Here is an 11,826-nt window from a genome sequence, read left to right as displayed (position 1 = left end):
TCTCAATAAACAGTTATGACTCACTTGTTTTGTATGCAATCCCTTCTCGAAAATGTCTCGACAATGTCCATATTTTGGTTTATGCAGAAGAACCTCACTTTTCATTGCTTCAAAATTCTAATCCGCTATCAAAAATAATAAAGGCTTCACAATTTCTCAAAAAAAAATCCAACTTCTCCGCATTAGTAGCAATAGTACAAGGATTAGTAAAATATCGAAACAATTTTATGAAGCTTGTTCATCTATTACATGTCATCGTCCAGATTTTTTTTTTGTTGATGACATCTGGATTGGGTGATCGAGATCTTCGCAGCGTCCGGCAGGAAAATGATAAGCTTTGACTCATTTGCATTTCAGATTCTTAAAAAGTACTTTTCATGATGAGGTTGATTTTACCTTTTTTCGAAGATTCTGGATGGCGGTTCTGCAATCGATAATAATTTGGCGTATCATTTTATAAGACACGACATAACTGAAGAAACCTATTCGATTTCTTCGACATCTATTACGAACCGAAATTACAAGGGCGTTATTAAGGGTATTCCTTCTGAATTTATTCCCCAAAAATTGACCATCGATGATGTCTTCAGGATTTAAAGACAGGCAGAAATTAGACAACAAGTACAACAACTACATAAACTATTACAATCAGCGTTGCCAATGTTCCAGTTTAAACTGGATTCTTCCAGTTTTTTTTTGGCTCGATCCAATTCAAATTCAAAAACTTTTCAGTTTTTTGAAATATTATCCAATTTTATTCAGTTTTTTTTTATGAGTGCTTCAGTTTTACCATTTAATATATAATAAATTCATAATCCATAAACATTATCCCTTTCACACCCCCACTATTTCTGTTGAAACTATGAAAAGAGCACTTCCTGAATATAACCTCAATAAAACGAAGAATATAAACAGGCTGGGGAACATTATGATGAAAGGTATAATGGCTATAACAAATTACGTTTCTTTTCACGGGGCCCATAGAACAATGTTATGATGAGAAAAAGTTTAGAAATTAGATCTAAATTATTCAAATCAAAACAATAATTTTGGGCGAGACGAAGTTCGCCGGGTCAGCTAGTTTTAAATAAATGGAGGCCGATCTTCTTAGAATAAAACGGTTTTACAGGATCTAGTTTTCTTCCAGTTTTTTAAGAGCAATCTTCCAGTATTTTGAATAATATTAGTGGCAACCTTGTCTCAACATAGTCTCCTTTTAGCTCGATACACTTGACCCAGCGATGATCCAACTTCTTTAATCCATCTGAAAAAAATACGCTTCCTCGAGGTCTGCAAAGAAGACCTCCGTGGCGACGATGACCTACTCATTCGACGCAAATTTCTGCCCGGTGAGTGACTTCAAGTTTGGAAACAAAAAAAAATCGCACGGGGCCAAATCTGGAGAATACGGTGGATGGGGCAGCACTTATCGGACCACCATCGTATATATCAACAATATTCTAAAATACTTCCCTTTGTTTGCTATATAAAATATTTAAACTATTTAGGATCCTTCAGAAATAACCTAACGGTTCCAATCAGATCTATGGTCACCTCAAAGCGCAAAAGTTTCCATTCGTGGATATATGACTGAGACCCTGCCAAATGTAGTGGTTTGAATACTCATTTTTTCAAGAAACTGTTGAAAAACACATTTCAATGTGTTAGATTTGGATCTTTCTGATCAGATTTGAAATTGATATTTGGACATCGGTTTATGTCTTGTTCTGTGCATAAGGTTCGGGTCAGGTTTGTAAGTCATGTATGAGACATATCTCAAAATTCACCTTACAGGCATTGAAGAATGTTTTTTTCTGATTGCTTCTACGAGACGAGTGTGGTTTTTAACCCTATATCAAATCGATATTGAGGCACAAACTGAACGTTTAAACCAGATAAGAATAGTAAACATATTTAGCTTAGTGATCTGGGTAACATCATATTACGAAATCTGTATCTAAAATGAAGGTACAATAGCTTCATTGAATGACTTATTGCTTTATACAGGGTGGCACATAAGTAACGATCGCGCTGCAACTATCGAGCTTGTTGGTTCCTAAGCGGTTCAGTTGTCGACTTTGTATCGTTTTTTATTCGAGAATAAAGATTTTTGACGTAGGACTACGTCTTTCATTTCTATACCGGGGTGTAAAACCAAAGTTTCGAGAACGAAAGCGTTACGCTGGAGACCGAGATTTTGAGCGTTAATAGCTCTTAAACAACTGAACGAAATGGTATGATAAACACTTCATTTGAAAGATAAAATGTCTACGCGTCATATACTTGTTACTTTTTCATCCAAAAACTTGTTTCAATAGTCTTAAAATTGCTTTCAAAACAGGCTATTGAAATCAAACATCGGTATATAAGCGAGCGCCGCTCGTAAACCCACTCAGTTATGATTGAACAGCGATTGGAGCATGTTGTCGCTGTTGGGGTGAAGCTAATTTCGTTTATCATGAATGCGCTGATGAACGGTGTCACCAAGAGCCTGTTTGTGCACCTAAGGCCAAAAGGGAATCCATCAGGAGGAGAGTGATGCCACGGTTCCGCTTGAAACATCGGAGCAGCCGCCACACACACACACACACACACACACACACATACACGCGCGGAATTCTCGTTGCTATCATCGTTGCTGAAAAATAATCTGCCAGTTCCCCTGGGAATTGAAAAATACATTCATGCGAAATAGTTTATTTTAACGTTTTCTATCCATATAACACTGCAACCAAATACATTTGGTTTTGTTATTTTTCAATCAATCGCAATTAACAGGAAAGCTTCTGAATATTTTTTTCCCCATCAGTGGAAATTTTCGTATCCAATATTGGATGCATAACATGAAAAACGGAAAATGTTTCACATCGCGAAAATCAAGTCATTTTCGAGCGATTATTTGCTTTCTACTCATATAATGCTTCGACCAAATACATTTCGTTTTGGATTTTTTCAATCAAGTGCGATCAACGTAAGACCACGTCTTTCGGCAATTTATTAGAGGTGCAATGAATCTTTAGGAATTCCCGCTCTACGCGCACTGGCAAACAATGTTTACTCAACAATTTCTCAAACTAGAAATGGGTGTTGTGAGAGAGGATTAGCGAACGCGAAAACGACAAACGGGAGAAAGATACGTTTGGAGGTTGAAGGAAATTGGCAGAAAACTTCTTCATTCTATCATTCAAATAATGTGATTCATACCACATCGTTTTGCCAGAAAGAGATTATTAATGCTCAAAGGAGGAATCGAGTCCTCCGAGGAAATTACCCAGCGCAAATTAGAGTCGACTATCGATTGCGGCATTCGTACACAAATAATTTTATAATGCAGTTTCACCAAAGTGATTTCTTCGGATATATTCACTACATCATGTCATGTATTTCATATTCTTCATAAGGAAATCCATATCCATGGCACCTATCGGTAACGAATTATTATCGAAACCACGATTTTCGCTAAATGCTCCTTTCAGTTCGGCCTGTAAAAAACTTTTCTGTACTCTAATCCATCAAATTTGGAGCCCTGAAAAGGGCCGTTGATTATATGCTAAGCTAATATAGCACGCTCTCCTCGGATACGATGGGCCAGCTGGATGTCCTTGGGCATGATGTGACGCGTTTTGCATGGATAGCACACAAATTGGTATCTTCGAATAAGCCTCCTGCAGCGTCATAACCGCGGAACTTTGGAAGCGCAAGTCGGTTTTGAAGTCCTGAGCAATTCCACGAACCAAATGCTGCAAAGGTAGCTTGCGGATCAGCAATTCGGTCGATATCTGATAGCGACGAATTTCATGCGAAGTTTCCGGTCGATAGCGATGTGACTTCTCCACCTATCCTGCTACTGGTGCGCTTATCCGAGCTGACTTCGTGTGCTTTACCACCGAATGACTAACGAGCTGTCTGCGAAAGACTAACGAGCTCGAGTCCTCACGGTGCGAGAGTAGAGTAAGAAATGAACGAAAGCAAAGCAAGCGTCATTTTATAAACCATAAAAGTATAGAATCTAAATCCCACCCTTATTATATTCGTGAGTATACAGTAAGCTTATACAATAAAGAGGGTGGGGTTTACATTCGATTCTTTTATGTTTTATAAAATGACACTTCCCTTGCTTTCGTTCATTTCTTACTCTACTCTCGCACCGTGAGGACTCGTTTCATTGGGACTAAGCAGACAGCTCGTTAGTCCTTCGGTGGTAAGGCACCACGAAAGCAGCTCGGATAAGCGCATCAGCCGCAGGAAGCGTGAAGAAGCCACATCGCTATCGACCGGGAACTTCGCATGAAATTCGTCGCTATCAGAAGTCGACCGAATTGCTGATCCGCAAGCTACCTTTGCAGCATTTGGTTCGTGGAATTGCTCAGGACTTCAAAACCGACTTGCGCTTCCAAAGTTTCGCGGTTCTGACGCTGCAGGAGGTTTATTCGAAGATACCAATTTGTGTGCTATCCATGCAAAACGCGTCACATCATGCCCAAGGACATCCAGCTGGCCCATCGAATCCAAGGAGAGGGTGCTATATTAGCTTAGCATATAATCATCGGCCCTTTTCAGGGCTCCAAATTTGATGGATTAGAGTTTAGAAAAGTTTTTTGCAGGCCAAACTGAAACGAGAATTTTCGTTTGGATGCCATACAGCATCGAGAAAATTCCGGAAAGATCTAATCGTTGCTGAAAAATAATCTGCCAGTTCCCTGGGAATTGAAGAATACATCCATGCGAAAGAGTTTATTTTAATGTTTTCTAATTATATGGCGAACACAGCGACCAAATACATTTGATTTCGTAATTTTTCAATCAAGTGTAATTAGCTGGAAAGCTTCTGAAGATTATTCTTTCCCATCAGTAGGATATTTTCGTATCCAATATTGGATGCATAACATGAAAAACGGAAAATGTTTCGTATCGCGAAAATTATATAATTTTCAATCGATTATTGCTCAGTCGCCGAAATTTTCATACTCAGAGAGTTCATTCTCCTCTAGTTTGCCTTCCAAATTGCCATCGTAAACCACACCTTCTCTCGATTCAATCACGCACGAAAAGCATACTGAAATGATATTCTGGTGGTGAAACCGATTCATTTTTCGTGAGGCGTCGTGCACAAATTACGTAACGCGATAAGGGGGGAGGGGGTAGATGTTGCGTTACTTTCTGTTAATTAGAGATAGGAAATTGCGTTACGAAAGGAGGGGGGGGGAGAGGTGGTTCAAAATTCGGATTTTTAGCGTTACGTAATTTGTGCACGACGCCTGAGGACATCGACAAGACAACATCGTTACTGAACGAGCTGAACGGCGAGGGATCGAGGGATTCATTACCTGGCCTGACCTGACCTGAAATGCAATCAGTTTGTTTTAACTGTGAGGGAGCGCAGAAAAGCCGATCGAAATACGGTTCCTCGGGAAGACATAGAAGCAGCCGCCACACACACACATACACGCGCGCAACTCTTTTCGTTTGCTGGTTATCGAGAGGAAACCTGGAAAAAAATGATCGTTGCTGAAAAATAATCTGCCAGTTCCCCTTGGAATTGAAAATTACATTCAAGCGAGTTTATTTTAATGTTTTCTATCCATATAATACTGCGACCACATACATTTGGTTTTGTGATTTGTCAATCAAGTGCAGTTAGCAGGAAAGCTTCTGAAGATTATTCTTCAGAACAAGGTTTTTTGTATCCAATATTGGATGCATAAAACCTTGAGTCTCCAACGTAACACTCTCGTTTTTGAAGTCACCCAAATATTTATTTATTCATTCATTCAGGATGGATTTAGATTCAACTTCAAACAAATGATCTCTAAATCAACGATAGTCCTACGTCACCCTTGCGGTTATACCATAGATATAACCCACTTCCTGTTTTTTTCTTCGATTTTTTTTTGTGCATATCGGTTACGTGACTTATGAGCCACCCTGTATAATATATGATTTCATAATTAAAAAACAAAAAAGCGCTTATCCATGAAACACCGGGTCCGTGAATCAAAGATGGTCGCAAAGGTAGAAGGAGTGTAGTTTAGATGACGCTTAATGAAGTAAAAAATACTCGTGCTCTATTGAAGAATAACTCTAATGATGTTACATACGGATATGGATTTATTTCAAACATCAGCAGATTTTCGTTTAAAATGAAATTTCTCATACAAGAATACATGTCGACACATTACAGATTATTTCAAACATATCTACCTTTATAACTGGGACACATCAACAGGTCTAGAGCCTAACCATCGACTCTCCAAGAGTCTTTTAAACTGTATTCATAAATGTTAATAAATAACCTCCAGCCTAGCGAGATTCAGTAGGAATCAATCACTTCTTAACCCCTAAACTTATTGGATAAATTAGTGTGCGGCTCAATCATAAATTAAGTACGGTTACAATGTCACATTCGCTCAGCAGTAGTAAAATAAGACCTACATAATCTCTTAGAACTATTACAATAATATCACGAAGATCACGACAACTCATACACACGCTTATACTCACGAACACACATACAAATTCACGCTTCGCTTCGAAACATCCGTACTCATTACTCTCAACAGTGCAGTGGCGTACAGTGTACTCCCACCTCGGTACATTTGCACTCCAAACACGGACCGGACAGTTCGGAAATTATCCGGCCGACCCGATACATTCGCCCATAGATATTGCAGCCTGCCAGCTTCAATATTCCAACAGTGTCTTTAAGGCTATACACCTTCGACTTCATGGTGATCTCCGCCGTCCCCTCGGAGTGGTGCTGCTTGAGCTTATTGATGTCCACCGGGTTCACCACGTATGTGTCCGTGTTGGGTATGGTGTTCGGTGGCCCGTCCGATATCACCTGGTAGTGTTCCACATCCGGATCGAACCCAAATCGGTCGATGTCGTTTTTAGTGTCCGTTCCCGCATCCAAGCTGCCACCGCCACCGGTGTGGAAATTCGGACTCAGGAACGGCAGATCCATCAGCGAGGGTCGGTACAGGTCCTTGGTGTCATTCTTGGCGCTTTCAACTTTGAGCGTGACCGTTCCCTCGTGCTGTTCCTCCTCGTCGGAGGGTAGCTCCACTTCGCCCAGGGAGGCTTCGATGCTCGTCGATGATGAGTCGTACACGCTGCCGATGCGGCGAGATGGGAGTGTTCTGAAGGGCGGTACCCCATCCAGGAAGGCGGGTGATGAGCTGGTGGTGTTTTTCGTCCCACTGCCGTGAGTCGGATCTTCATCGCGGAAGAGGTAGCTTAGAACGTTTTCCAAGCTGAACATTCCGCTCGGTTCCGGCTCGGAGGTGTTCTTGATGTACTCAGCCGAATCCAGCTCCGGTGGAGGCATTGTGAAGCCCTTCACCGGGACGTCGTTCTGGGTGGGAGCGTGATCGACATCCGCGTCCACTGAATTCTCATCCACGGACAGATAGTTTGCGTCCGTTGTGATTGAGATGATCTGCTTGTCGTACTCCGCACTGTCAATGTTGTCGTTGTCTAGAAGATCGTCCAGCGAGGAGTAGTTGTTTTTCGCCACCGAGTGATACACGGAGAAGAGTTTTTCCTTATCTTCGATCAGACTGATTAGAGGTGGTGCTGGCTCCGTTCGGATGACGTCGATGAATGGATTTGCGGAGCTGATCAGAGGCTGGAACTTGAGGGCCTCTGGTTTGATCCGTTTGAACGGGATCAACTCGGGGGTCTCACCTCCAAGCGCATCGGCGGTGCCGTTAAACGACAGGTGGGCTGAGTGATCTTCCGTCGTTAGCTCAATCGGGAAGGCAGTTGTCATGTACTGCTCGTAGTAGTAGTCATCCTTGTTGTGATCCTTCGGTACGAATCCACCTGTAAGAACGAAAAATGGGATCTCAGTTACGGGCAATATTGTAGGATCGGTGTCCCGATAGTTGCAGTTGTCTCCCTAATACTAATGTATACTAATGTATACCAATGTGTACCAATCCGAACTGCGTCCGACTGAATAAAGACAAGTTGAGTAGCGTACAGACTACCAGACGAGACGGTTGTTTTAGGAATGTATCGAAAAGTAGTCTTAAACTTTCAAACATCAAAATAAAACCGAAAACGTTCAGGATGTGTTTACAAAAGTGAATTTTGTTAAAAAATATTAAGTTTACATAGCAATGAAATGAAAAAAATCAAGCTTATTGTTAATTTCTAAAAAATTGTAGGAGGTTGTGTCCAAGATACGACCGCATTGTTGATGTAGAACTACGCTGTTATTCTATATAAGTCGCTCATTCATACCTTGGGATATTATTCTATAATGCTGTGAAATTTTAGAAACAACTGCTTAGTAGAATAATCTCTGAAATGGTTTTTGACGTGGGACTACGTCTAACCGGAGTATATGGGGGGTAAAATGAAACACTAAACAAACAACATGCAGGAAAAAATTAAAGATTCCGAATGCTTATAACTCGAACATTTCTTACTGGATCGGAAAGATGTTTGCATCAACTGATAGGGAATATTTTTACGCTTCTATCGCAATTGATAAAATGTTATTTTTCATTAGATAAACAATTGAATAACTGTAAAATGCTAAGCGTTATCTAAACTTAACTAGTTACGAAACTACCTCATTTTGATTGGCCCGATCTACGGTTTCCCTAACACAGCCATCAAACCCAAGCAGCCTAACTAACAAGCAGGGGAAATCGGCATTGCATATACATGAAAGTCGGGGGAACTTTTGTTCCGATTGAATAGTGTTTCCCCAACACAGACTTCAGAACCAAGGTGTCTGAGGAAATTGGTATTGCAAATTCATGCAAGTCAGTGGCATTTTTGTTCCGACTGAAATGTGTTTGTTTAACACAGACTTCAAAACCAAGATGTATAAGAAAATCGGCTCTGCAAATAAATGCAAGCTTCGAGTATTTTTGTACTCGCTTGACTTTGTGCAAACTAGAATATGTTTCCTTCACACGGTCTCCTAAACTTAGGAACCTGGGAAAATTGTGCAGACACTAGAGACGAATGAACTTTCAAGTTTAAATCCTTTATAGTATACAAAGTAGAAGTTGAAGTTTTGACGTATGACTACGTCTTTCATTTCTATACCGGGGTGTAAAATCAAAGTTTCGAAAACGAAAGCGTTACGCCGGAGACCGAGATTTTGAGCGTTAATAGCTCCTAAACAACTGAACGAAATGGTATGATAAACACTTCATTCGAAAGATAAAATGTCTACGCGTTCTATACTTGTTACTTTCTGATTCAAAAACTTGTTTCAATAGTCTTAAAATTGCTTTCAAAACAGGCTATTGAAATCACCAATCGGTATATAAGCGAGCGCCGCTCGGAAATCCACTCAGTCAAAAATTCATATACTGATTTTTACCTCCGACCGAGAAGGTCGTCTTTTTCAGCTCGGCGTTTTGGCGTTTTGGACAGCAGACTGGGACGTCTCCCGTTGGCGATTTTGAAGCGGATTCATTTGGCGTGGTAGCAGAAGGCGAATAAGAAGGGGCATCAGCTCGTTTCCGACCGTGGAGAGTGTGCGCTTACCGGCCAGCCGGAAAAGCGCGCGCTTTTGTGGCGTCACCGACGCTGTTCTCTTTCGCGCTTGTTTCAGTGAATAAATAAATTTGTTACCATACAATTAGTGGAAATATATGCTCGCAAATACGCACGGTGAAGTGATTTAGCCCTTCAGGACCAAAAGTTGTAAACAACATAAATTCCATAGTGTATTTCTCTTGTTTTTACTGCGCTTTATAGTGGTTTTTTTGCGTTCTTCGGAGTGTTTATCTCCCGAACCAGTGTTGTTAAAAATATTTTTCGGGCACATATCCGAATAGTGCTTACCAATTCTTGTGCTTACTAGAACCATTCTGCCGGCTATACCCACGGTGTAGCCAGGCAACACCATGGCATCCAGTAGCTCTGGGCCTCCAGGAGGCCGAGCTACAAATTTTTATCAAGGGAAACCGACCCAACGCACCGCTCCAAAGTGGGCCGATCCTAATAACGGGAACCTGCAAATTTTGCTCCTACGTGCTACCGGAGAGAACGTGCTACCAACCAACCCGTTCATTGTTAGGAAAACAATCACCAATGCCGTTAAAGATTTCGATAGCGCGAGGCCTTCACGAGATGACAAGAAGAGGATGCAATATGTCTTAACATCCAGAGATGAAGACACTATAGGTAAGCTACTTCTTATTACCCAATTAATTGATAAGACACCTGTCGAGGTAATCTATCACCCAACACTAAATCAACGCAAATGCGTTGTCACCTGCAGAGAAGTAATCAATTTAAAGGAAACCGAAATTCTTACCGAACTTGCCGACCAAAAAGTGATCGAAGTCAAGCGGATCACTAGGAAAGAGAACGACGTAATCATACCTACAGCCACACTGATTTTGACCATTCGTGGCACAGTAATCCCAGAAACAATTTCCTTCGGATATCTTCGCATCGGGACTAGGAATTTTTACCCGAACCCGATGCAGTGTTTTAAATGTTTCCGTTTTGGACACACATCAAAACGATGCCAGCGTGAAAACCCACTTTGTCGAAACTGCGGTAAAGAACACGAATCGGAAACAGAAATTAAGACGTGTAATGATATCGCATATTGTATTAACTGCCAAGGGAACCATTCCTCTTCTAGCAGGAAATGCCCTGTATGGCTCAAAGAAAACAACATTACAAAAATTAGAATAGATCAAGGCATCTCTTATAAAGAAGCCAAAGATCTATTCAATATTCAAAACAATGGACCAACTTATTCTAGTGTCCTGCAAAACAGGCTGAACACCCTTCAAACTGAAACACCCACTGCTAGCTGCAGTAAATGCAAATGTCAATGCACCTCCGCCATGACAAATTCCGACGCGAGTCGCGAAAGCACTCCATCTTCAATAGACACCACCATCACGGAAACCGATACCTCGACCACCGAATCAGAATATGATTCCGATGTTTCTATGGCAATCTCTGAGGCTCCAAGGAAAACCAAAAGGAAGATATCTTCCAAAGACACATCTTCAGAGGAGCTAAAAACCTCGGAAGATGAACTTCGACAAAATAAAGAGAAACAAAGAAAGAAGACACGAAACAATCAGGAATCAACGGAAACCACACCACAAAAAAACAACACACAAAACCAAAACACACAAAACACCAACACACAAAACAACAGCACACACAATAACAATACACAAAACAACACACAAAACAACAACAAGAAAACGACAAAAACACTAACTTCCTCCACCCCAAACAAAAATGACAAGAAATCCGGAAAGAACAGCACCCCTTCAAAGGGGAAATAAGATCCACCTTACTCGTCAATACATTCACTTCAACGAGCAAACTAGCTATTCAATGGAACATTCGAAGTCTCCAAAGAAATTTTCCGGAATTACAAACATTAATTTATAAATATAATCCCACAATCATAGCTCTTCAAGAGACTATGACGCAGAAAAATTTTCACAAAGATTCTATCAAAGGTTACACCACTTATTTCAAAGAAGGACCCAACCCTTCATTCAACGGGGTTGCAACTTCAATAAAAATCGGCACCCCCCACAATTTTCTCCCCGTTAACACCGCTCTACAAGCAGTGGCAATACGCATAAACCTTCCGTTTCCAATCACAGTAGCCAGCATATACATTTCTCCTACGTCCGACCCGGCTCTTCTACGGAATCAACTGGACCATCTTCTTAACCAACTTCCCTCCCCAGTTCTCCTTATGGGTGATTTCAATGCTCACTCATACGCCTGGGGATGTTCATACCTCAATCGAAGAGGTTCCATTTTAGAGGATTTTCTCTCCGATAATACTCTCACTCTTCTGAACAACGG

General features: G+C 41.0%; 1 protein-coding gene across 2 annotated transcripts in view; it reads right to left on the bottom strand.

Moving 5' to 3' along the window:
- Positions 1–6,103: 6,103 nt before the first annotated feature.
- The window catches only part of LOC129775873 (uncharacterized), a 132,169-nt gene continuing 126,446 nt past the window's right edge, over positions 6,104–11,826 (bottom strand). For both annotated transcript variants that reach the window (XM_055781047.1, XM_055781046.1), the window contains one exon: positions 6,104–7,824. In XM_055781047.1, coding sequence (XP_055637022.1) covers positions 6,554–7,824 — 1,271 coding nt within the window. In that variant the 3' untranslated portion in view covers positions 6,104–6,553. The remainder of the gene's footprint in view (positions 7,825–11,826) is intronic.

Source organism: Toxorhynchites rutilus, chromosome 3 (genome assembly GCF_029784135.1).
Source record: "Toxorhynchites rutilus septentrionalis strain SRP chromosome 3, ASM2978413v1, whole genome shotgun sequence".
NCBI classification, from domain to species: Eukaryota; Metazoa; Arthropoda; class Insecta; order Diptera; family Culicidae; genus Toxorhynchites; species Toxorhynchites rutilus.
Note: the sequence above shows the minus strand (reverse complement) of the source record. Positions and strands in the feature narration are given on the sequence as shown.